At 42.3% G+C, this 27,950-nt stretch overlaps 1 protein-coding gene across 8 annotated transcripts in view; it reads right to left on the bottom strand.

Moving 5' to 3' along the window:
* Positions 1 to 27,950, bottom strand: part of LOC109961624 (SH3 and multiple ankyrin repeat domains protein 2) — a 172,659-nt gene that overhangs the window by 132,949 nt on the left and 11,760 nt on the right. For 6 of the 8 annotated variants that reach the window (XM_020602590.1, XM_020602594.1, XM_020602597.1 and 3 more), the window contains one exon: positions 26,327 to 26,394. The exons of 1 other annotated variant lie outside the window; for it this stretch is intronic. In XM_020602590.1, the coding sequence (XP_020458246.1) occupies positions 26,327 to 26,338 (12 nt within the window). In that variant the 5' untranslated portion in view covers positions 26,339 to 26,394. Of the gene's footprint in view, positions 1 to 26,326; positions 26,440 to 27,950 lie in introns of all 8 variants that reach the window. One more of the 8 variants, XM_020602593.1, reaches the window with a different exon arrangement.

The following is a 27,950-nucleotide window of genomic DNA, read 5'->3' as shown; positions in this document are numbered from 1 at the left end:
ATAAATAAATAAATAAATAATTCATTAAAACTACACATTTAGAAAATGGTTGCTATTCTGGAAACAATAAAGCTTAGAAAGCATCAGCAGAATCTGCATTATTGTGTATGTATGACGATGTATACATGCTTTTGTTGATTCGGACATGTTTTCATATTCAAGGTCTTCTCCAAACAAACACTACCTCACACAAAGCCAATACAGCAGCCCCATCACTGCAGAATATTAAACAGACTCATTACAAACCAACCACCCGAGGACACTTTCTGGTAATGATATTGTCCTTTTATTGGTTACGACTCATCAATGTGCAGTAAATTACTGTAGACTAATGGCTACCACTGTCACATCAACAGCGGCATATTACCAGTGATCCTCATACACACACACACAATTAAATGCACCTGCAGGCAAATGTTACCTCTGACACTGATACAGGGAAAAACAGTGTTTTCCAAGACTCGGAACAAGTCGGACAAACCAAGCTTTTGAAAAGTCCTTTCTCTCTTTGCAGAATCACAATGATAAATGCTTCACGGGGCTTCTTGAAAGAGAAGAAGATTTAAGGGAATGAATACTTCTAAAAAGTTTGGTCTTTATCAGTTTACAGCTAAATGAATGTGCAATAGTGTAATTTTGCAAAAGCAAACAGATCTGTAATACTTTCTGAAGCTGGGGTGTGTGTTTTTTTCTATAATTGTGGGGATCAGAGGCTGTTCCCCGTGACGTAGTTCATCAAATTTTACAAAAACAACGTGGTGTAAAGTTAGAGCAAGTGTCTGCTGTAGTGAAGGTCGGGATGAGAAATGAATGTCAGACTGTGTGTATTTCTGGATAATTGAGAGACACCTTTATGAAATATGATTGATGCATATCTTTTCTCCTAATATACAGGCCTGACATCATAATGACAACCTTGTGCGTTTGTAATGACAGAGAGTTAAAATGTAGGCAGGTCTGACCCAGATCTGGTTTTGTCTAAACCAGGAGAAAAGACGTCTCTGATCATCATTCATCACTCTGCAGGCAGTGCAGGTGCTCAAACATATCACTAGCAAAACAAACAAACAAAAAAACAAATAAACAAACAAAAAAACAGAAAGCCCAAATATTTTGAGCACAGTGGTGTTGACCATCTATTTTTTGTTTATGACATTTAGTGTATTATTATTTTCCACAAAGTGTCCACAGCAGATGAGTCACATAAGGATTTCTTAAAACAGATGCCTTGAGCCAATCATTTCTGAATGAGCAAAAATATCCGCACTAAATATCACTTGATGTCAGTCAGTGTGAATTATAAAGGAAGCACTTCTTTCAAAGCCTGACATTTTGTAAGACTATCAACAATCACATGGGGGGAGATTGATTGAGGGAGAGGCACACACAGCAATAAGCTTTTGAAATACTAGAAGGAAAAAACATCCAAGTACAAGCACTGGTTCAATATTTGAGAAAAGATCCAATATAGCTGCAGGGTTTTTCATAAGTTTGTCATATTCTAAGAAGGGGACACACAAAAGTACACAGTAAAGACAGGTACTGTGGAGCTAATGCTTTCTGAGGCTTACAGTGAAAATGGGACTTTGCTTTTTGACGGTGCTCTTTGTGTTTTGTGCTTTGCCTTTTTTACTTCACCTGTATTTGGCTATTCTGTTACAACTGCTTTAAACTCCCCCTTTCCAACTTTATAAACTGTTTTTCTTTAAACTGAACTGCACTTCTTTAATAATTATGATTACTATCAAAAGCAACCAACAGAGGCGATGCTTGTCCCCTTGTTGCTCCATCTTTGAAAGGTTGTCATTTTATCTAAAGGTTACTTCTACAGCCTTTTAACCCTCACAACGGGGAAGGGTTAAAGTTCTATCACCTAGCAACAGAGGGAGGAGGCGGAGGACGCGAGGTATCTCCAAATGAAAATGTCCCTTGGAAACGAGAATTTCCAGGTCATTCCAGGACAGAGCTGCTCAGTGGTTTCTCAGAAGATGCAAGACCTGAGTTAAAGGGGATATTTAATGAGGACTTCGTAGAAGTGATGGCGGTTTTAAAGGCACTTCTACACCCTGCAAGGAACCCATGTTGTGTTGGAATTCAAATAAGTCCTGCCTGGTACTGCTGGTGTCTTATTAGCAAAAATATTACTGTCAACTTTTCCATTGCATCTTAGACATTACACATCTCACTACAGTGTATTTTGAAAGCTTGGTTTAATTCCCAAAAAATTTCATAGGATCAGACTGAGACGAGCTCTTTCATTCATCAGACAGTTTCTGGTTGAAAACACTGTCACTAAAGGAACTTCAGTTTGGTTTAATATAGTTATTTTTTCAAGTTAAGTCATTTTATTGGCATTTTCTCAAGGCTAGGTTGCCGTTGAAGGCTGAAGCTCTTGTTTTGAAGGTGACATGCTGATCGGTCTTTCAAACAAAAGAAGATGTTGGATGTTTACACACGTCCCGTCAATTCACCATTTTATATTATGATTAACGCTGAGTGACATTAAAACTTCTTTTCATGATTTTTCTGAAAAGTGTGTGTATGCTATGTTGCGATTTGGGTGAATGTGTTACACTTAGTGACGTGTGTTTTGACAAGCAATTGACAGTCCTTTGTTTAAGCTGTTTTGTTTGTTTTAAAGAGCCACTGCACCGTGACAATGTACACCGCAGTGCAAACAGGCTCAGGCTGAAGCTCATCCTGCTTCACATTGCCATTTTATTTTGGTTGCAGAGCTGAGCAAATAAAGAAATACCTAATAATTGTGAGAAATCCAATTCTTTTGTTTGGTTTGTGATTTAAATGGATTAACTTGGATAAATCAAATTATAGGCAAAGATTAAGTCACACAACAAAATAGTGTTTTTACACTTGTTCATAGTTTTATATCTATTGATAACAGCTTCATAGTTTGGACAGTTATGGTACGAACACAAAGCCAAACTGCTGCTTTGGGACAAGTGTGTTATAGGTATGTAATTTAGAATGAAACTAAACTAAAGCAAAATTAAACTAGACAGCACTCAGAGAATGCAAACCTCCAGGGGGCAACTCACTTTTAACATAATGCCATACTGCTTGACCGTGAAAAACTACTCCCAGCATTTGGAATGACACTAATATCATTATTAGTTTGAAAGTTATTTGAGAAAAATGATAGGCATGACAGAATCGTTGGTTTGGGGTAAAATTGGGACCACAGGCAAATCGGTGAAGATGTCACATTGTGACTTGTTGTTGCATTATGGAGTGATCCTTCACATCCTCTGCTCAGCTGTGAATGTGTGTGTGTGTGTGTGTGTGTGCGCATGAGGGAGAGAGAGCAGCATAGCCCCTCCCTCCTCTACACAGAGACTGACAGCAAAAAACACAGCTGATCACACTGTCTCAATCTCTGTGGTTACTCTGTCACCTGAAAAACAACTCAATAAACTGGCATAATACCAGTCGTAGGATGAAAATGTTAACAGCTTTGAGCCTGGCTTTAAATCTCTGTCATTAGGCTCTCACCCGTCTTTCGCTGCTCAAAGTAGATCTCTCCCCAGCTGTGAGCTGTCTCCTCGCTGGGCTCCTCCAGTCCCTGTCTCATGCAGCGGGGTGGGCTGAGTGACAGCACTTGGCCTCCACTGACAGTGAATGGGCAGCTGTCACTAACCCAGGGCTTTGTCTCTGTATATGCTCAGCCTTGCAGCTGCACACTTTGGCCACAAGGGGGCTCACATACAGTCAGCAGCCTTTCCAGTACTCACAGTGGTGAAGAATATTTATAAATATTCCTGTATCCAAATTATAATGCGGATCAGTGCCAAAATCTAATCAATTGTTTCATGGACTCTGAGTTATGCTGTTAAATAAACAATGACCCACGCCCTTGGCAGCGGTAATAAACTGAATAACGGAGACACAGCCAAATAATTTATCTGAAGACCAAACCACCCCTGACTGGCATGAAGACAGTATATTCACCAGGACACAGACAAGAGACTCAATTGTTTTTTGTCGAACACATAGTCGTGGTGCCACTTGGCATAATAGCAGGTGAAATCAGTCATCACTGACCTCTCTCCTGCTGCACCTTGTTAAGACTCTGTTGATTATGAGAGTTGAAATTTATAATGCAGCTATTATGTAAACGGAGCCTTTTTCTGTTTGCTTTTTGGTATAAAAAAGGTAAATGTTTCAGACTAACTGTATTAAAAACAGCACTCATATCAGTTTATTAAGATAAAACTGTTTTTGGTAAATGGTTCATTGTCACATTCATAATCAGTCTGGGGTTTATAATATATGTGAGATTCTGGTCAAGTATTATTGGAAGATTCTAAGGCACCTGTGCTATAATGTGTTATGGTATGATAATGTGAGAGGTGCTGTTGGCCTTCTTTGGCTCCTGCAGTGACCAAACAGTGTGTTACTGTATATTCATCATCAACTCTTTTGTCAACCATCAGTGGAGGACTCACACCGTCATTCGGCTGGAGACGCCATATTGTCCTCTTCCATTGTTTGCAACATCAGCATCAGCCTTCATCTGCCATCCTCCGACAATGCATTCAAACATCCGTGGTGATCCGACAGCCTTTTGATTTGAAATGATAAACACACCCACACGCGAACAGTTCATGGCCGAGAGCTACAGTGAAAAGCGCCAGAGACACAGCCACTTCATCGGGAAAGCACAGAGGAACAAAATATCAGAAACACATTTTAATAAGGACTTTTTAATTACTAGAATATATCATGATTGATCATTAGTCATCCCTCAAGTGTCAAACTGACAGGCAGAAAAATAGCGACAGCTGTTATTAAAAGCTTTATACCAAATCTATCTCCCCATTTCATTAGCCTGGCTGTTCAGCCATCAGTGATATTCACATCACATTGTTGTAAAAGGTCTTTTCAGGCTAACACTGCTTCCATAGCTACTTTATGTGATTTCATATTCTCCCTGACATACTCCACAGACCAAGTCCTTCTTCTGCAGTTAACTAACTCACAAACTGAAGCATGCAAGGAGTAGAAAAGAGTGACACAGTAAAAGTAAGAGCATGCAAGGAGTAGAAAAGAGTGACAGTAAAAGTAAGGCCTACCGCACACACACACACACACATACATATATTCAAAGCCATTTACAGAGGAAGCATGAAAAGGAAGCCCTCCATTAGCTTGTTAGTTTCCTGCTTCACCAACAAAAGAACTGGATTTAGAACTTTTTACTGGCAAACACAAAGTCACACACACACCAAATCATCAGTGTGTCACTTCTGTTAATCTACCACCTGCTACTTTAATCAACATAGACTGTACATACACACACACACACACACACACACACACACACACACACACACACAGTACATAGCTGTGCTGAGTGAATTATCTGTGGCTTGTCTTTGTGAACACTCACCCAAAAACAAGGTTTGCCATGTGAGGACTAGCTGGATAAACACCACACATAGGGATGTTCACTAACAGTAGCAGCTTTACATCTGTCGTGTTTCTCTAAAGCGACTGTCCTGGCTGTCAGTCAAACCTGATCAACACACACTCATAGCAGACCAAAGTTCTAAGTATTCAGCTCCTAAGAAATTTTACTTTGATTGTTGCATTTTTAGTCACAGGTTTTTAAGGCTGTAGAGAAATATGTAAGATTAAAAACTAAAAAGGCTTTAAGAATGACAGAGAGAGTCTACAATACCTTAACTGACAGAAGTATTCTCAGTGCTCCTCTAATGCATGTACACAGATGTGGTTCTAATGACATCTGTCTGCGGACTGTGAAGACCGTTTTCCTCTCTACTTCAAGCACAGCGAGAATATCCCACATGCTCATGGAGTTTACCAAGACTACAATAATTATTTTTGTTATGGATTCATTTAGTATTCATACAAAATGTCATCATGGTTTCTTTTACACAACCATTCCACAGCTGTATCCACATGTTTATTACTGTAGCCATGATGACGAAGGTCCTCGGACCCCACCAGTGATATTTATACATATAAAAAAAAATACTCTACTATAAAAAATAAGTTTGAAATGCGCGTGAAAACACCTGTGGTCTCTGCTCCTCATTGGGAATTCCAGGAGTCATAAATATTCAACTATATGCAAATGTGCTCACTGCCCACTACCACACTATGTAGGCCTAACCATATGATGAAGTTCCAGTTTCAGGTTTGTCTGTTTCCTGCTCCTGTTTCAAGAGATGCTCCTCTGGATTCATGTCAAAGGCTATGAACAAACAAGCCATAGGTTTGTTTAGGGTGGAGGATTGCTGCTCAAATGTCAAAGTAAAGAAATGCCCAGAGCCAAAGGGATGTCTTCAAATGCTCTGGTTGATGTGACCAACAAATCAAAAGCAAAAAATATTTAGTGCAAAGTGGTACAGGCCTGTGCATATTTGGATGATAGACAACTGTACATTTACTCAATTACCTAACTTATTACTGATGGATTTTCTGCAAATTAATTACAACACTAATTGTTTCATTGCTACAACATGCATTTGTCAACAACTGTAATTTCACTTGTCCTTGTGTTTTTGAAGTGATTGGCCTCTGAGCTGTGTTTGTGCCGTTCACAGTGACTTTCCATTCACCGGTTGCTGTTTATTGACCTCTGTTGGAGCAGCCAGCTGCTTTAGATGAAAGCTGTCACACTGACTAAGCTGTTATGTCTGGTCATTCAGTGCAACTATGCCTCCAAGGCAAGTAACAGCTTTTGTCCTCTGTCATCCGTACAGCGTGTCATCACCATCATTCAGTGCCATTACGCCCTCTAAATCCTTCCCCACTGACCCGGACAATCAAGGAGCAATGGTGTGACTTCCCTGCGGAGACATGGGAGGACAGCGGTCGTGCACTGAGAGAAGGGAAAAACTGAGGCAAGAGGCAGGTAGTGAGAAGAAAGTTTTTTTTTATAGAAGTTTGAGAGCTTTCCTGTAAAGCAGAGTGAGCAGAAAGGGATCAGGTATTTGAGATAATGGATGGACTGACTTTCACTCTCAGTGGTTGTCAGAGTTAAATATGAAGACGCCCTGCTGAGGTTCAGAAAAAGCTGGTAAACACTTGGCTGTGGCATCTAGCAGGGACCCAGAACTGCTAGTTGGTACAGCTCTCAAATGAGTGCACACTGAGCTAAATGACTGTCGGTGTCCTTGACTTTAAAATGCACCACTGTGATATGCTCTTTACCAGGAAGCTCCTCTTTCTTATTGTTTTCAGAGAGAAAGCATAGAAAAGTGTTGCACAAAGACACAGATGGTCCAGTGCTTTCATAAAGAAAACCCTGAGTGTACGCTTGTGTGTGTATTTGTGAACACCAGCGAGAGATTAAGAGAGTAGAGAAATGAGAACAGTAAATAATAGCTGTGCCAATGTGAGAGCGAGGGCCCAGTGTTACATGAAGTGCACTTCTTTCACTTAACTTGAGCAACCGTAAAACTGCACAGAAGCTGTAGTGCCTGTGAAACAGGCTTCAGGTAAATGGTCATCAGGCTTCAACTGCACGTGTTCACAACGGTTTGTTTTACTATTTATTCACGTCTTAAAACGAACGAACTTGTCGTCAAAGTGAAGAACTGTCATTGTAAACGTTGCGCTGCCGTCTTGACTGAGTCACTCTTGAAAATGAGATGTTAAGGGTGGTCATTTCCTATATTACTGGTATTTTCAGTAATCTCCATACAGAGACTAAGTTTTCAGGTTTCCAGTTTTTTTTCAGGTTTCAGACATGCACCGGAACCCTGACATTCTCTAGACCTTATCCGGGGGAGCTGTATGTGAGAACACAAATGGCTGAGTTAGTCCACCCGCACTTTAAGTGGACTTTACTCTGCCACATCCGAGTGAGCTGAGGTGAGCCCATGTGAGAAAACAGCTACTTCTAGTATTCACATGGAGCTAGTGGGCGTGTTGGTGACGCTCTATCATGTGACCAGTGCAAAACCAGAAGAATACAAACATCTAATGGTGAAGAAACCCAGTTACTTACATTGAAGACACCAATGAAATTATCTAACTGGAGACACTACAAGATTCAGGAACTTCTGTCATTAAGAGTCGGTGCCATAATCATCAGACAAAGCGAGACACAGTTGTTTATGATCAAATTACAAACTAGCTACGTGACCGCGTCATGTCCCACCTCCTCTGCGTGGTGTATTTCCAGTATGTGAGAACACATCTGACATGGACTGCCTCCTGCTGTGTGCTACATGTGTGAAAGGGCAACTCTGGACAAGGTCCAGGCTTGATCCCACATACTGTAGTTCATTTATGAAAATGGCTTGGGTATCCCTTTTTAGTAAATAACCACCAAAATACACCAGATGGGGCACAATCGCAACTCATTTCTGTTCTAATATTTCACTTTGGTGCTCTGTCACTCACATACAGTAAGATCACTTCTTGATAGTTTACAATCAGCAGATGGGTTTCATGCTAAATCTCTAATGAAATCCTGTAGTTGGTCTGTTTTGCTTTCACATCACAATTGCACAGGAGTTCATTTGTAAGTAGAGCCTGCTTTGCTAACAAACACACCAGTTAGTTTAAAGTGCACCACACTGGTGTGGTGAGGCTGCTTTTACACCTATAATACAGCTCTGGACTAACTGACACTCTGAAACAACAGGCCTGAAAAGGTCTCGGCTTCCAAGTGGGAGCAAAATTGACCATTCATTGACCTCTGCTAAAATCACAGATGTGTGATTTTAGCCTGAATCCAAGTGCTAAACAACTATAAATTCAACTGTTGATTATGGAAGTGATTATTTTACAATGAAATCACAATATGTGCTTTGGATTGAAAACCACACAGCATTCACAACTGATGTATAAATCTGAAACATATTGTTACACTCCCTGTGAGTGGTCAAGAGTGTGTGTGTAGCAGGTGTGTGCAGCATCATAGAGCAGTTCATGCTCCCCTGCATTGTTTGATCTAGCTTGCGAAGGCTAAACTCAGCATTCCAGGTTTTATTTACAAAATTGCCTCTGGTGCCTACACTACACTCTGAAAAACACAGATTTGTTTCTTTCAGTTTTATTAATGTGTACCACAGTGACAGTTCATATCCATTCCATAACCTCATGTCAGAAGCTACAGCCAAAAGGAATCGTTTCTATTTGAAGTTCCTGGAAAGCTGTCATTAACAGTCATCTGGAACTACAGTGGCTAGAGCTGCATCAACAATAGACTGTGCATGCAGTTACTTTGATGCACATGTCAGAGGTCTCATCTCTCTCTAGCTCATACTGGAATCACAGAGCAAACTGCACGAGATGGCAGAGGCAGAGATAAAACACATATCTGTTCCCACAGATACTGTCATGGAAACACACGAGCAAATGGTACACACGATGGAAGAGTGCTGTGCATGCCCACGTCGTGCACCCTAAAGGCCTGCAGAACCATTACTGGGTCATGATGGCAGCTGGCAGTTTGCAGTCAACATCCCTGTTTACACAAAGAGATGAGAAGCAGCAGACAGGAAGAGACGATGACTAACACAGTCTTAACTGGAAACTGCCAACATCTTAGAAACAGCTGAGCAGATGAGTTGGTGGCAAACTGTGATCAAGACAAAAGTCTATGACGTGTACCTTTTACATTAATAATAGAGGAGCAATTACACTTTGGAGCCAACGCCAATGTGCAGAGAGGATATGTTTGCAAAGACCTTCGATTCAGGGATGCTGTTCAAGTTTAAACTTTAATGGAATTTTGCAATTATATTTACATGGCCTAGTTCTGCCTAATGGTTACATCTGGGGCCTCTCTGTGCACACTGAATATTCATGAGAAGCTATATGCATCCACAAGGAGAGGAAACAATCCAGTGTGTCCTGAAAATGAGGCCTCAGCAGAAACGTGTGTGCAGCAGTGTGACTATGCGACTGTGGGTGCACCTTGTGTCAGCACTGTAAAACTAACTGTGAAACTATCAGCGATGGCAGTTTTAGTTCATCGACCACACTTTGGCCCAGAGAGAAGGATCCTGAAAAGTAACTGGTGAATTGTGGAGGGAAAAAAATAATAATTCAAATAGTGTCTGGATATGATTTGATTTCTAAAACTGGAGGCTGACTGATGTGTGTCAGTGTAAGTTTTGTATCATTTCCTTTTATAAGGATAATAAGGATAAGGTTAATCACCTTTATTGGCCAAGTATGTTAGACACAAGGAATTTGTTTCCGGTACAGAACCAATGGCAGCCATCTGCAGTGCCAACTCAACCGATGGCTCTAACCATCGGGGGCAACGGGGGGGTTCAGTGTCTTGCCCAAGGACACTTCGACATGTGGACTGGAGGCACCAAGATTCGAACCTTCATCCTTCTGGTTGGGAGATGGCTGCTAACCCACCACCTTGGGGAGGTGACAGTGGTGTGGTGTGGTGGGTAGTGTGTTTTAGTATAAAACACTGTATACTCCGTGGACAACCAGTAGATGTTGCAAAGTGTATATAGTGGCTTATGTTTGTCATCAGTACTACTGAAATGAGCCTGGAATTCAAGATGCTAACATAGCTTGCTAATATTTTATGCTCATATACTATTATCAGTCTGTTTTTACAATTTTATTATGGAGTCAAAAACTCCACTGGGAGTTAAAATCTGGTTTAAATAGATATGTTTTTAACACATTTTTAAAGGAAGCAACATCTGAAATCAAGCATAGCTCAAGTGGTAAACTTATATAAAAGTATCCATAACTTCAGGGCAGCAACAGCGAAGGCCCGGTCCCCCATCTGTTGGACCTAGTTTTTGGTACTTCCAGGAAGCAGTGATCAGCTGATCTGAGGGCCCTAGAAGGCCTACAAGGACTCAAATGTTAAAAGAGCCAGGGGAGAGCTAGACCATTTAATGCCTTAAAAACAAACACCAGAAGTTTAAACTCTATCCTGTCATGAACAGAAAGCTAATGAAGAGAAGACAAAACAGGTGTAATATGCTTACATTTAGAGGTACAAGTTAAGAGGTGAGCTCCTGCATTTTGCACCATCTGAAGACAGAAGAGTGAGGACTAAGTCCTGCATATAGCACATGGCAGTATTCCTGCCTGGAGCTCATGAAGGCATGAGTAGCCTTCTCCAGGTCATGGTGATTAAGAAATGACTGAAAAGCTAAAGGAAGGTATTTTTTCCACAGCACCAATCTGTTTATCCAGCTCACTATCAAAGAACACTAACATTTTCACCATAGGTTGACAGGGTTTCAAAAGAGGCACAGTGACCAAACCCCAACCCCCCAGCACTGGCTGATTCATCACACAATACACTGTATATTCAGTCTTATTTTCAATTAGGCATAAAAATTGTGGTCTATCCATAATTGTACTTCATTTAAGCAGTCACAGAAAAGGCTGACTCCCTTCCAGTCTTACAGATAAAGAAATCATTGATATTCGGAAAGATTATACTTCTCTGCATTAGCCCCTGAAGGGACCATATACTGTGAGAATAAGACAGGGCCAAGAATCAGATTAGGACTGAAGCACAGAACTTTCCATTTCCACTTTCAGAGATTTCAGAGATTCAGAAACTTTGAACCTAAAGCTACTATAAGAAACAACATTAAATTTCACTATGCTACCATGCTTACTGTAACAGCATGCTAACATGCCGCTATGTTACAAACTAAAAGTTATGTGCTAGTTCCAGTAGTTTAACACTTGAACCTGGACCCTTACAGGACAAGCCCTTATGAATTTAGGTTGTCTCTGGCATTCAACAAGTTCATTTTCTCTCAACAGCGATAAACATGTCCCAAGAGTTTGTCAGCTCCTAAAAATATCACGTCTAATCCGGTGGATATATTTCACCATTTGAACACAGTTGTTCAGTGTGGTATAACTACAACCACATACAAACTGAGCCATGACAGGTGGTGTGTTCTGGTTCAGAGCACCAGAAGCATCTGATGTAGATGTTTAAGTGTGTCTGCTTGCACACACACACGGTGAGTGTTTTAATGATCACCCTGACGAGACACAGAGGCTCCCAACGAAGAAAGGAACAGAGCAGGTGTGTGAGTCAGCGTGTGCGACTGGGAGGCAAACTAACATCACAAAGTCCGAGGCCGGAGCTCACATCTGGTGAGTGTCTGCACTGGGTACACAACAACACTACAGGCAACAAAGTGCGGTTTCATACACAAACGTCTTGTCCTCATTGCATTATCTTTTATTACAGTGCAGTAGCTGGCTTTGTGCCTTACTAACCTGCAGTGTTTCTATTTGGATCACTGACTAGACTGTAATACCACATGACTTCCTAATGGGGTTGTAAAGGTTAGAGATGGTAATCACTTAATCCTGCGTCTACTTTGCTGCTGATTATTTAATAAATTGAAAGTGAAATAAACAAGCTGCAACTTTTGGCAGAGCTGGGATCAGTTCTGGTGAAATTTGGTCCTAAAGCAGTGATGAATAATAGATGTAATGCTGGACATGGTTTTTATGCTTAATGTTTTTTTTTCTGTTTTTAATGAATCTATGTTCGTCCCTGAAGTCTATTAATCAACACCACAAAGTTGTCTGAAAGTGAAAAGCTCCGTCGTTTCTGCTGCTCTGTGTCGACTGGCTGGGACTCTGCCTCAGCTCACGTCCACACATCAGTAACACCAGCAGTGACTGATTATATCACCTTATGTCAGATCAAACAGACCGACCCTTTAAAGGCAAACCTGTGAGAACAACGGCACCTGAAGCCATTAAATGACCTCACACCTTCTTGCTGTGTGAAGGAGACACACTGACACATCGGCAGTCCTTGGATACTGTATGTCCAAATGCAGTCTCACATCAAGCTGAGGGGACTTTAGCCAGAGCAGTTGGTGCAAGCAACATGGAAACCAGATCTACTGAATTTGACTTCATGTGAGACCTGAACACACTATCTCTACTGCATTGTCACGGCAGGAGGGCTCTGGTTTTCACTTATTAGCTTTGGATATAAGCGTCAGCCGAATGCCTGGAAGGTAAAGATACAAAAACTGTGCAGCATGACCAGAGCAGGGCCAAACAGAGGAGTCGCAGCTCTCTAAAGAACTATGTTCTGTTCTCTCTCTGTTGCTGTCCAGATTCTGTTGTTTCTCTCCGCACCAGGATCCCCTGGCTACTGTTCAGCAGCGAGCTGCATCTCTTCGCATGTTTGGTTATTGTTCAGTCACACTGCTCTCACCATCTGCCCACTCCTTTAACAGATCATGCTGGCTAACATGTTATATTAAAATGATCTCCACAGTAATATCCATCAACCTCCCACAGCCATGCAAAATATTAATCTATTATAAAGCTGGGTCTACTGCTGGTTAAATTTCAGCAGCTCAACATTAACATTGAAATAATAAGGGTCATACAGGCACATAATGGACCTCTTACAGTTAAATTTAGGATACCTCAAACCATTTAGAAGCATGAGGACTTCACTCAAACCACAAAATTATTCAAATCGTGTACCCTACTGCAGCCAGGCTGACAAAGAGCCACAGTGCTGCTGAGCTTAACATTCTCTTAGATCACAGTAGTCATGGGCTTCTTTACAAATAAAATAACTATTATTAACTATTAGAGAAAAAATTATTCAGATCATTTCAACAACTCTCACAGATGTGCCATCTACTACAATGGCTTTAGAAACATCCGTGAGACCTCATTTATACTTGGACTACTTCTCTCCCATAGATCTCTCTGACCTCAACAATTGCTTCATCTAAGTCATCATCATGTCTCCTGGACCCCATCCCGATCAGGCTGCTCAAAGACATCTTTCCCCTAATCAACACATCCATACTAGATCTGATTAACCTCTCTCTATTAACAGGTTATGTTCCACAGGCTTTTAAGGTTGCAGTAATTAAACCTCTACTCAAAAAGCCTACTCTTGACCCAGGTGTCCTAACTAACTATAGACCGATATCCAATCTCCCTTTTATTTCTAAAATCCTGCTGCAAAGCAGTTATGTGACTACCTGCACAAGAATGTTTTGTTTGAGGATTTTCAGTCCATCATAGTACAGAAACTGAACTGGTGGAAGTCACCAACGATCTCCTCCCAGCCTCAGACAAAGGACTTGTGTCCACACTTTGACTGACATGTCAACTCTAAGGAAAGATCCATTTAAATTCCAACTGCAACAAAAGTCAGAACACCTTTCATTAATAAGATTGCACAGGCTGACACACACTGTAGTTTACTGTGTCTCAGTCCCACACACACTATCCTAAGGATTCATCCACCACTGAAAATAGTCCCCTGAATATCAAAGGTTATGCCAAAATGTAAGGCTCAAAAACAGCATTGAACTTAGAACTTAACCATGAACCAACATATTTTGGTCAAAACTGCTCAAACTGAAGAATCTATACTACAGACAAATGTGACTATGAACTCTGATAACTTCAAACGGGATCAGGAGTCTGTGGATACTGTGATTCCTCCACAAGCCTGTTGGTGGATTTTAAACCATCTGTGAGAGATTTCTCTTCAGACACTCAGCGAGTCTGGAGAACGCTCCAAATTGGAGTGGGCTCAGAAGAGAAGGCAGAGTCTGTGGCACTGTGAAAAATTTGAGAATTTCTAAAGGTCACTGTGTGACACAAGTTTAATAATGTATAGAATTATATTCTTTGTAATAAGGAGGGCAGGAGAGCGCTGCCAGTCCTCAGAGAGTTAACACACACAGATACACACTCACATTCACGTCTTGGGGCAGTTGAAAGTCTCACATACACTCGGGCTGCAGGAAAAGGCCAGAGCGCCACAGTCGACCCCTGCACCCTCCATCTTTCTCAACCAGTTCTGTTCAATTATCCTGTTCCTCAGTCTCACAGCTGTCGTGACCACTGTCACAGAAATCTCCAACGAGCACTCCAAACAAAAGAACAAAGTGCCTTATCCATCAATGCCTTTCAAAATGAATCAGCATTTTTATAGCAGAAATGTAATTTTTAAAAAGCCATTACAAACTACTGTAAAAATCCTGTAACTGTTCGCTGCTCTGCCACCAGTAAACAGTAGGTGTTAAAAATTCCTTTGTGAAAAACAGGGAATGTTGCATTAACTGTATAAAAGACTAAATGTGCAAACGTACTGACAGTCTGGCTGCGAGTCAGGCTGTGTCAGCACCTCTGTTTTCTCAGCTGATTCAGATACAACCTACTAGCAGAGAACCAACTGGGTTACTAGCAGCGGGTTAACTACTCAGTCTGGCCACTACCAGGGAGCCAAAAACAGTACGTGTCTCATATAAACTAACATTAAACTGTGAATATATACAGTAAACAGTGGAAAGAAGCTCCAGGGTGTGGTTTACATCCAAATACTGTGCACTGCAGATGACTGGCTGCCAACAAATAAAACTTTTGCTCCCACTCCTGGTCACTGGAAAGTTGGTTCTGGCTGCACGCAGACCAGAGGTTTGTTAAACTCTGCAGGTGAACACGACTGGCTGCCAGATCTGTGGACACCGTATTTAGCTTGCCTGCCCATGTATGAGCCTCAGATTTCTGGGAAGCAAACAGACAAATGTGAAAACAGATTGAAGTGACAAATCTGCACCAGTCAGGACAGTGGATGGCAGATTTTTATGGACTATAAGAATAAAAAAACTGAAGGGTTTTAAATTTTTTTCTATCAGTTAACTAATAGCTAAATTATTTTAACATCATGCCAGTGAATCTCAGAATTGCATCTGAGCTGGTTTCACAAGGCTTGTAGTCAGAGTCCAAACAGCAACAGATGGACAGTCTCCTGGTCCCTTTGAGGCACATGAGCTGTGACAAACACGGTCTGTAGATACAGTGCTCTCTTCCAGCCATGGACATGTGTGTGCTTTCAGAGGCACACACACCCTGCGTAGCGAGTGACAACCTCAGCCCAGCCACGTTATCTGAATGGGGGATCCTGTTCCTGTAGATGAGCAGTGCTCGCCACAGCTCATCCACCTCAATACTCCCTCAGCCACTGTGATATGGTCACTGTTTGTACCTGGACGTTGAAGTCTCTCTCTGCTAAATGAGTAGGCTGCTCAGAGATTGGGCTCTGCCTAGAGAGGAAAGTGGTATCTGATGAGGTGGTGTCCCACTCGTGAACCACGACCTCCTCTTCAGTAGAGAAGTGCCCACATCCATGGTACCGCCTGACCTCACATTAGTGTACAAATGAACCAGTCTGCCTTTAATACATATATTCATATCATACCACATAACCCACTGCCCCCTTAGAGGATATCGGATTACATTCAAATACAGCCTTGACAGTTTAATAAATGCACCAATTGAGCTTGTTCTGTCCCTTGCCAAATGTCAAGGTCTGGTAATATTTCAGCTTCACAAAAAACTGCCTGCAAATGATGCTCGCGACTCCTCAGAGGCACAGAGAGGCAGGGAGGGAAAGGGCACGCTCCGTCCACCACTCTGTTCTCCACCCCCCCACCCCCACAGTCCCACTGTGTTTGGTGCTGTCACTGAATGTAGCAAAATACATGGAGAAACAAATCATTCCAGCTCCAGCCCAGGCTGACAAGTATGGCATAACATTTCAAATGATAGTTTAAGTCTAAGCGCCACATTTATTCTGGAACAATGGCAACTAGTAGTGTACAGTAGGTTTATCAGAGGTTTTTCTTTTAAAAAAGCAGCTTCCTTCTGCTGGAAACAACAACGATGAGAACACTGAGCATCAATCAGAAGTTAGTTCTTACACTCAAGTCATTTAACCCATTGTTAATGAAAAATAGCAATGTGTGCAGCTGTAACAATGGGGCACTTTTGAACAGTGGCTCTTTGACACCTGCCTGTTTTAGCTTGACATATCACGCATTCAGAAGTCAAGTCATGTAGCACAGGAGCCAGAGCAGTCCACTGTTCACTGACACAGAGGCACAACGTACAGTCGCAAGAAATTGTAATGGCACTGTTGGCAATTTCCTGGTTTTCTGCAAATCAACAGCTAAGATCGTAGATCTTCTGAGATCTCTTTTCCTTTTCCCAGCTCACATCAGCTGATGCTGCTTGTGAACAGCACACTGAGACTGTTTGACTGTTTTTATAAGTCAAGGTTCTAAATCACACCACCTTCTCGTTTCACTGGACTCCAGGTTTGCTAACACCTGACTCCAGCTGAGGTTTAGAGACATCAGAAGCCTGGTGTTACCGTGACTTTGTCCACCATCACTTTTTGTGTTTAGCAGGTGTGTTCAATGAAGACATGAAAGATCAGGACTGTTTGTGTTTTATCAGCTTAGAAATATTGTGTTTGTTGATGTTTGTAACTTTGGTGAAGATCTGATCCCATTTCATGACCAATTTATGCAGAAAACCAGGAAATAGCGCTGTGACTTTTAAGGATAATGACGTTTATTGGCCAAGTATGTTACACACAAGGAATTTGTTTCCGGTACAAAACCAAGGCAGCCATCTGCAGCGCCAACTCAACCAATGGCTCTAACCATCGGGGGCAACAAGGGGGGGGGGGGCGGGACGGCGACCTCAAGGACACTTCAACACATGGACTGCAGGTGCTGAGATTCGAACCTTCAACCTTCCGGTTGGGAGACAATTGCTCTACCCACCCCACTGTTGCCTCCCCCAGATTTTTCCTGCCACTGTACCTGTTGAGACAATAAGTGGGACTTGAACCATGTTAACCCTTTCTTACCTCCTGTGTGTATGACCTCAAAATTTCCTGAGGCTACAGTTAAACTGCACCACATCCTGTACGTCAGTGACACGTGTTTCAGAACTGTACCGTTTTGCCACTTGGTTCAGATGAAACTATCATTTGCACAAATACAATCTGCTAAATGTTTTCATTGTGTTTATAATCATATCATTGCTGGCATGACTCCACCCATATGGGCCCCCACCTCGCTCCAGTTCCCTTCATGCATCTGTGACTCATCACGATGAGCACTGTCAGCCGCCACCCCCTACCCCCCTCCCTTTACACATTGCTCACATCTCTGTGGATGAGACAGTGTAAAGAGGACAACACACAGCGGAGTTCCTCCAAAATGAGCAGTCTAAATAGAGCGTAATAGGCCAGCCTCCTCTATCTGCTCCCTCACTCTCCCTTGGTAGTCCTCGTTGCTCAGCATGTCACTGAACACGCAGATGAATGACAATTAATTAAGACTTGGTGGGTTCTTGTTATTACTTTGGATTGTGTGTCTCTGTGTTCACAAGTCACAAGTGTGTGAGCTCAACAAAACAGACGGTGCCTTGTGTTTAGGTGTGATGGTTGTATGGAGTCAGTCATGGAGTCAAACAACAAATCCAAAAGAAACAGATTCTGTTCAGACATCTTGAACATGGAGCATAATTTCCTGTTTGATTTCTTTAATGCTTCAGCGACAAAATGGCAAACTGATTAGTCAGTCACCAGAAACATAATCAACTGCACTTTTAAATAATCTTTATCATAAAAAATGCCAAACATCAATTGATTCCAGCCTTTTCATCCTGTCACAGGTATTTCTGACCTGATGGCCCTATGATGGCCAAAACTACTGGCACTCCGGCTTTCTGTCAGATAACACACAACTTCTCACAGAAAATCGTTGCACACAAAAACATCCAGTGTCAGCTCACACTATCCGTCACCATCCGAATGACAAGATCATGGTTCAGGTTCACCCTTGAACTAACTTAACCTTCTTTCTGGAATATCCCCTTGGTTGTAGCATGTCAACTAGTTTTAGCAACATGAACAAACCACACTGTGAACAGATCAGCTTTACATAGTACACTGACATGAGTGAACAGAAAATGCCGCAAAAGGCTAAATAAATACTTCGTGCAGACTGACATAATGTGTATGTACAGTTCTCCATAGATACAGTCAACCTTTGCAGCACTGACAGTGGTGGCTGCAGTCAACCTTTGCAGCACTGACAGTGGCAAATAATCTTTTTAGAAAAACAGCGTGTCCAAATTATGCAACAGATCATCACCAAAATCTAATCAACTGTCCAGTGCACCGTACCCTACCGCTCCGAAAGATTTCATTCAAATCCATTCATTACTTTTTGAGTTGTGCTATTAACAAACAAACAAATGCTAGTGCAAACATAACCCCCTGCTCCAGCAGAGGTTATAATAATTGTGATTTGAAGCGCTTTGTTTCCACATTCACATTAAAATGTGGGGTTGACATTTTTACACTTTTCTTCATTGTGCATTAAAGTACATTAAGTGTATTTTAAAATAAAGCTGTTCTGGGTGACACGTGTCGGCTGACTGTGGACGGACAGTCAATGCTGAGAGAAGACTTTTCAGATTTAGCCAGCTTCATGTGAACATTGTGTCTGAAATGTTTACTGCCTTGCTTCCTGGCCTCAGGAAACAGAAATTTAATGAGATTCATGAGCTCTTCTCTAACCTTTATGTAAATGCCTCTCAGTGCAAAGCAGTCATTATATACAGAATAATTGTTATTGGCGCCTTCAGGCTCTGACAATAGCCCCCAGCTCTCGGAGGCCAAGAGCAAACAAATGAAAAGGAGGCTTCAAAAAGGGTCAAGGTGATAAAACCCGTCTCTGCTGGTGGGGGAGCGAGCGAATACCTCCTCAGAGCCTCCATTTAGCCATATCGCACAGCAGATAAGACAGCCAATCTCACACATCTGTGTCTCATATCACACTCCACAATAGCATGGGTCACAAAACCCACACTGGTCTCCATTACACAAATGTCACACCTCATCCCTCTGCAACCTTAATGGTTTCTGGGCTCTCCAAGCCAAGTCTGTACCGTGGTTTATCTGTTAGAGCCGCGGCTGAATGAAATGGGGGAAAATGTGCTTTTTGTGTTTGTTGTATTAGCGGAGCATTCCATAATACGCTCTGTGGCTCCTGTTGTTAGTTCCCATTCCCTTTTCCTGCTCCTGGTACTTTTTGGTGTGAAATTGCTTTTTCTTCTGCTCCAAACTGCTGCAAGCATCATGATCGGAGAGGAGGCACAACCCACTCTGTGAAGTAAACGGAGGGAGGGTGGCAGCCCCTCAATTCAAAGCAATCATCAGGTCTCAATGGCGTTTTTGTACGTACGATTGCCACCTGCAAATCTAATAACTAGCAGCCCCAATTAGATTCAAGGATGAGGCCAAAATCATCGACAGATGAAAAACGTGAACATACTGCCGATGAACGCACGATCACAACTGCGGAGGAATCACTGATAACATGTTTTGTTGGTGGAAAATAGGAAATCAGCCAATTTCTCAGATTGAATGAAATGATTAAAAACTGTGGCAGACTCTGCAGATGTGTGTGCCAAATAGCAAATTCATCTTTCTTTGCCATTCTGACTGAAGCACGAGGAGGGATGTGTTGTTGTTGACATGATTACCACATTCATCCAATGTGTCACGATCCTTTCACAATCACCATCATTCAAACTGTTGAAAATCAGAACACAAACTCCTCAATCGACACCATTTTCAAACTTCAAATCAAAGTCTCGAGTATATTACCAGCATGTGGCTTTGGCCGAGGACACATTTACATGCATCTCACAACACAGGATGCCATTAAAAAAAATCAATGTGATTAAGGCAAAACCAAACACTAATTAAACCGTGCTTATCTGACAGCTGGAACAAGTGTAAGCAGAAGCATATGGCGTACAATGATACAATCTGCAATGAATAATTACAGCCAATTCTCAAACAGTGGCCTTTATCCCCCAGACCGTCATCGTACAGAAACACCGATCTGAGTCACTGTTTTCTTTTTGTTCTGTATCAAGCTGTTGTCGGTGAAAATCCTGCTTCCTGGTCGGCTTTCAGTGGGAAACATCTGCAGGAAAAGTCAGGTTCACTGACTGTGTGAAACAAAAGTAGCAACAATTAGTCAACAGTGAATGACATGATGTGTCTGAGCCACCGTGTTGTGTTTCTTTGAAACTGAGTGGGTCATGTTGGAGTTGAAACTAATAGAGGTTACTGCAACACAAATAAGAGAGAAGAGGTCGGAGGAGATGGTCTGTACGACCGTGGGACCGACTGAGGCGGAACCAGGGGCATTTTCCCTTCCTTGTCCAGATGCTGAGAAACAAGAATGAGGGAACGCGATGCAACCGATAACAGTTGTTGTTTGCATCACCACAACCTGCAGTTACATTTCTGGAGAGGTGCATGTCAGGCTATGGCATATTTGCATCACCACAACCTGCAGTTACATATCTGGAGAGGTGCATATCAGGCTATGGCATTGGGGACGAGGCAACACGTTACCTATGCCACACATACAGTGTGGATTCAGCACAGGTTACGCCTTGGGCCGGCCTTGGGTAAGGGTGGTGATTTTCTGTGGAAGAAAGGACCAGAGAGGCACCCGGTATAAACACCAACTCCTCTCAAATCAAACATGGACCTCCTGAGACACTGAGGAGCCTCTGGTTTTGTCCCTCCTCGTCCTCCTCCCTCGCTTCCCCTGCTAGAATTAGCTTGAATAAGAGCCGCAGCAGAATGAGTCCTCTGGACTGAGAGGCGGGGGCAGCCATTATTCCCCGATCAATAACTGTCAGCACGGACACCGGGGACCAATCAAGCATCTCCCAGAGGTAGAAATCTGGGCACAACAAAATAGTGTGGGTGCATGCAGTTATGTGTACATTTTTGTACTATGTCAATGAGTAGGGACCAGAAGTGAGAACAAATGGGACACACATACAGTAAAAGTGTACTCCAGCCTCTCCCTCGGGTTGCCAGAAACTGTAGCCTATTAGGGCTAATTGGCTTCTTTAAGGACCTTCGGCTCATTTTCTGGCCCCTTTCAGCACTCAGTGCCACTTTTTAATGAGTGGCTTCATATGTTTCGCTCTGCAGTTACAGATGCTTTTAGCAGCCTGCTGTCCTTTCTGGTTGACCACACGAACAAGGAAATCTACACCATATTAGCTGATATTACACAAATATAATTTTATGCTCACTTCAAAGTTACAAGACTTAAAGCTTTTACAGTTTTATTGCTAATAGCAAAGTCCACCGTGCCCACGTGGGATTCAAGTTACTGTGTCTCTCTCACACACACACACACACACACACAGGGACTTCACTGTAAACAGTGTACACACACACCATTACTGTTCGTAACAGGGTGGCTTTTGTTGTGAAGCAGCCACAGGACATGCAGTGTGTTTGTCACTGCTGTTTGCACCAGTGGTTCACATCAAGACATTTTTGTCCGTGAAACAAGCTGCAGCTCCAGTGAGTTTGTGACAAGCAGCACAACTGGAACACACCACCAAGGTAAACAACTCCCGTCTGTGCCACTATTGTGCGGATGAGTTCTCCCTCCATACGTTCAACGGGGGGTCGGCTACTCCCTTACAGCGTAGTGGACTTTATTCTTTATAAAAACATCCTGATGCAGTGAATCGTCTTATCTCACAGTTTGATTTGCTGCACTGGAAACAGAGACAGCAGCTGCTGGTTTCTGGCACAGCAGCGGCTGCAGGTGTGTGTGCTGCCCTCACTGGTGGACTCACATTACTTCCAACAGACCTCCATACTAGTAAAGCAAACTTGCTGCCACCAGTGACCACGGGTGTTGCCTAGAAAACATTACTCTTCTTAGAAACAGTTTCATTAAATATGAAAGCAGATAATGACCGATGAACGTTTACACCGTTAGACACTGAATAACAACTTCCTCCTTCAAAAAGAAACAGTGCCGAACTTTACCCAAGCATCATGTGGAAGAGGAGACGACGGGTTTCCTCTCAGTTTGTGAACCATCCCGCTCACTGACCTTTTCCCTGAGAAAAAGCTAAAGGCCAACCACAGCGCAATCCTTCACACAGAGATACAGGAACATATAGATTATGAATTATTCATACAGCCTGTGTGTGGTAAAAGTGGGTTTGTGTGCACGCTGCTTCTGGCAACAGTAGAGTACACACCAGCAGATGATACTAATTAATAAGACTGCAACTAACAATTGTTTTCATTATTGATTAATCTACTGGTTGTGTTTTCAATTAACTGATTAATCGCTTGGTCTATAAAATGTCAGAAAACAGCAAAATGCTTATTGATAATTAAAATTGTTCCTGATTTTGTCAATTAATTGATTTGAGTTTTTAGTTCCTTGGAAAAAAAACGTGAATAAATCCATTTCATTGGATTTTCATCTTTTCTAGATACAAGTGAGCCTTGACTGAAACTAATGTAATCATAAAATGAAAATGAAGGAAATGTAAATGAGGACAAAACAAAGTTACCTGATGAGAAACAGCAGGTAAACCTACGTTTCCTTAAGGTTAAAACAATCAATAAAGAGTTCATTGCTGTGTGGGATGTACTAACAAACAGCACAGCTAAGTGAAATGACCTTTCAACAACACACTGGGTATTCTCGCTTATCTAGCTCATCAAGAAACTCAATATTCAAAAGATGCTACTCAAAGAGAAACAGGACTGTGTTTCACATCAGCAGGAGAAGCACATCTCTGTTCTTTTTCAAGACCAGTTCCACTTTTTTTTTTAAACATCATTACAGATTTTTGTGTATTTGCAGCTGCATGAAACTTAATACTTAGCACTGTCTTCATCTCCTTAGGGTTAAGATCAGTTCAATCAGATCCTGTGGCCACACAGACTCTGAGGGATTCTTCAGTTAAAGAGGGAGTCCTGCTCTTTTCTTATCATAGTAATTATTCTATCATCACCTAACCTGTGGAGAACCGACACTAGTTAGCATGTTGTACTACCTCCTGTCCTCCACGCACCGGGCCACTGGTGAGGCCGAGGGCTTCCACGATCTTCTGACTTGCTGTTATAAGAGTTGTAAGGACCCCAGTCAAGTCCTCACCCTCCCAACACCTGAAAGTCGTCAACAGCCAAAAGTGGCCGCTGCCATAGGGATGGTCAGCGTGCCAGCATCTCTGCCTCTGGGCCCCATTGTAGACTGTCCAGAGGAAGTGAAATATGATCTCTGGCATGAAAATCAAGTGCAATTTACAACAAACAATTCAGCCTGTGGCATACAACTTTTAGCTGCACTAAGGCAACACTGCACCGTCACTGCTACAGGCTGTAAGCAGACCGGCCTCATGAGAAAACGTGACAAGGGCTCAGGGCAAAGTTTGGAGGCAGTGAGCAGAGACACTGTTGACTTTCTCTTAAAGCTTCTCATCTTGGTTCTAGGCTATCCTGTCATGTCTCTGAGTCGTGCTGCTTTTCATTTTAGCCACCTAACCTGGAAGTGCAACAGCTGCAATGTGAACAGCAGTGATCCTCTGGGCCCAGACAACCGTGACTCAGAACCGGTCCCTTCACTTTCTCTCTGCATCTCCCTGCGAGTTATTCTCTGCTCTGCCTAGAACTTCGGCCCTCGCTCTCTTTTCTTTGCCAAATTCACTCCCTTAACTTATTTGCTCACTCAAGAACTTGAGCCCCCCCACACTCCCAGACCTTCAGTGGGTTTTTATTGCTGAGTCTTTATCTCTAAGCAGTCATATTGTCATCTGCCTAACAGGCTTTGTGTCCCTTGTATTAGCAGCCATCTGGGTCCAGACTGAATGAGGCTAATTTAAAGAGAAAAACAACTCATAATTTTCTAAATGAAACCGCTACAACAGGAAACCTCTCTTATCACACATCCCATGGCAACACTGAGATACGGCTCCAGAACATGTTAAAGTGCTGCCTTTCTGCTGCTGCTGGGAACAGTGGGGAGAATAGGGTCCAATCACTGCCAGGCAGAGCAACGGGCACAATCAATGGAACTGCATGAGATAAATGACACAGGCTTAAGGACTGTGAGATGAACACAGAGAATAAACACTCTACTGCACGCACACACACACACACAGAGCTGCAGGAACAAACACACTGTGGCAACCACAGGGCTGGGGAGATGGGCTGGATAATGTGATATAAAGACCATCAAATCATACTACTCCAACCTAAAGGCTTGGTACATTCTCATTTATGATGAGATGCACAAAGTGAGCTATGTCACTGCCGCACTAAGCAAAAAAAATGAACAAAACAAAAATGTTTCTATCAGTCACAAACTGCGTCTAACCCACCAGCCGGTTCCACCCCTTTTATTGCCCAGAAAGGCAGATGAAAATCAGAAATGACTCATTATTGTTATAACATTTGGACTGAGGGCAAGTGGAGTTGAGCTGTATATGCGTGCACACCGAGGAGCTTTACACACAGTGAACAACTACGTCTTTCAGAAGCTCTTCACAACCTTCTGACATGTTTTCATTATTTTGACTCTTCTCCAGCACATTCTGCATTAAACACTGAGCCCGATTTGTTCCCAGGTGACATGAGCCATTGTATATTTATGAGAACTTGTGGCATTCACCCATATTATCAGATCTGGAAGATTCTCCCAGGTACAACAGCTCACTGTCAACCAGGAAAATGTCAGAGATTTGGCATAAGACCAAACTGTTCCTGCATGAGACCCACCGACTGTCATCAAGGGTGTTTATATCCAGACTGGATGAACAGTGCCTATGTTCTTTTTATGCAGCAGGACAATAATCCAACACGCAGACAAGTCAGTGGTTTGTTTTTAGGGCCAAACAGTCCAGCTTTGTTTACTGGCTGAGTCACCCATGTGCTCATTTGCTGGACAGAAGTGTCCACATAATTTTGGCCATCGAGTAGTCCATGTCTGCCACTGTCTCTGGGACACTTCAGTCAGTGGCTGTAAAGGAGTCGACACCAAACATCAAATAGGACTTGATTAAAATTTCTGAACTGTACAATTAGACTCAGAGTCTAGACTAAGAGAGGCAGCACCTTAACCTCAGCCATTATTCATGCACATACAGAGCAAAACCAATATTAGCTGGTACTTTTCTCTGTAATATGTCTGGCTGCAGGTGATGTTATATGTGAATGAAAATGTCTTTATCAGATTTAAAGGATTTTACATCAATATGAAGATGGATTTAGATTTTTCAGGAGTTTGATTCTCAAACCAAAAACAGACCTCCTGCTCCTCTGGTAACTTTATCTGCAAAGATTTTCTCAACTGAAGTTGAGAATTTAACATGAGCCATCGATTTTATTCCCCCGTCTTCATGGTCCCTGACCTTTACAGGGTCAAAGTAATCCAGAGGCGAGAGGTGTGCTTTCTTGCTGCTACAGCAGCAAAGTTTCTTTATAAAAAGACACCTTTCTTTTCAGCCCTGTATCCTGTCTAAGCCTCAAGCAGCCCAGCTTGAGGTGACACTTGAGAAAAAAAAAAAAGGGCCACACATGCTCAGGCACATCGCTCTCTTCACGTCTGTTCATCCCCCTCAGTTTCAGTTATATTCTCATCCTTTGTCTGAGCCTACGTACCATTTCAGCCATAAGATCCAGAGGAGAGAAGCTCTGAAGGCGGAGGCTCCAGTGTAGCACCAGGCTTCCTGAGTAGGGACGAGAGAAGAGGGGGAGGGAGGAAACAGAGACATCTGCAGTAAATTAAATCACTGGACGCTTCTACAGACTTCTATGTAGAAATACTGTCATATGTCATATTTACTGTGAGAAGCGCAGACCTCTACCACCACAAAATAGTCACGAAAAACATGCATTTCTGGTGCAGCCTGCATGTGTCACAGTGTTTAACAGGTAAAAATAAAGACATGCTGTCTGTCAGGAATACGTCTGCCTCATCCGAGACATCTAAACTTAGTGTTTGTTACAGGCCAATCCCCTTTATGATTATGCAACATGCTAAACACAAAGCATCAGCGTTAATCACGTCAACCCGTCCACCTACAACAGTTCTCCTCCCCACCTCTCTCCCTGCAGAGACAAAGGCGGCCTGGGGGAGGGGGGTCTGCACTAGTTTGATTTCTGCCACTAGTCATTTATTCTATGGGCCATGTGATTCCTCCTGCTGTGCCAAGACGCTCCCACTGTATTTCACTAATTCTAGACCTGCCACCTGTTTTCCTGAGGTGGTCTCTCTCCAAATGACAAATGACTGTTTCACTCACTGATGTAAGTTATAAGACATGATAAACTGAAGTGCGATAACTTGCACTAATGTGTCTAATAACATGCTGAGCTTTTGACCCAGAATTAGAGCTAATTCATAACATATGAGCTTCCTCTAATAAGAACAGAACTCAAGATCTGTGTGCAATAGAACCTGATGATACAGAAACGTTGCTGTTGATGCAACTGCCTGCACACACAGTCAGATCTCTGAGGATGGGCACCGAGGGGAGCGGGGGGTTTAACAAACAAGTAAACAGCTGATGATCAAAGATGGAATAAAACTCAGCGGTTCTTTCCACAGTCGACTCCCATCCCTGTAAACATCAGCCACAGAGAACCAGCAGAGGATCCATCACTGTGCATGTGTTTCAGTAACATGCAGTGCACAGGAGTGAACAAAGTATTTATAAAAAATTCAGACAGCGACAGTCTTTGTTCACTTGGTTCTGTTCTCTAATACACTGGGTTTGGCAGTAGTGACTGAGGTTCAAGTTCTGATTCTCGACTTTAAATCTGACAGTGAACAAATCAACACCACAGTTTGAGAACTGCAGCCCTTCTTCCACAGAGCCCTAATTTTCAGGAAAATTTAAGGGTCAGTTCATCCAAATTACACAAAATAAAAAAAAAAAAGAACTGTGCAATCAACTGACTGAAGCTCATCACAGAGATAAATCAGTATCCTCTTGAGTCATAAAAAAGAATAATGTCAGAACGGAAAAGCCAGAGACATGTTTGAGGTCATTCAGAACCAGAGCACTAACTAGTTTAGTTTTGGCCTGTAAAATGTGCTGCTCACGACTCATTAAGGATCAAAAATTTTATTGTCAATACACTATATGTGCAGGACATACAGAAGATCAAAATACAGTTTCTCTCTCACCTAGTATTGAATGCCATACCATTTAAGAAACTAAAATAAAATAAAAGTAGAATAAAAAGAATAAGAAAACTAAGTCAAAGTGATTAGGATAAA

Source organism: Monopterus albus, unplaced genomic scaffold (assembly GCF_001952655.1).
Source record: "Monopterus albus unplaced genomic scaffold, M_albus_1.0 scaffold57.1, whole genome shotgun sequence".
NCBI classification, from domain to species: domain Eukaryota; kingdom Metazoa; phylum Chordata; class Actinopteri; order Synbranchiformes; family Synbranchidae; genus Monopterus; species Monopterus albus.
The sequence above is the reverse complement of the archived record's forward strand: the minus strand, read 5'-3'. Positions and strand labels throughout refer to the sequence as shown.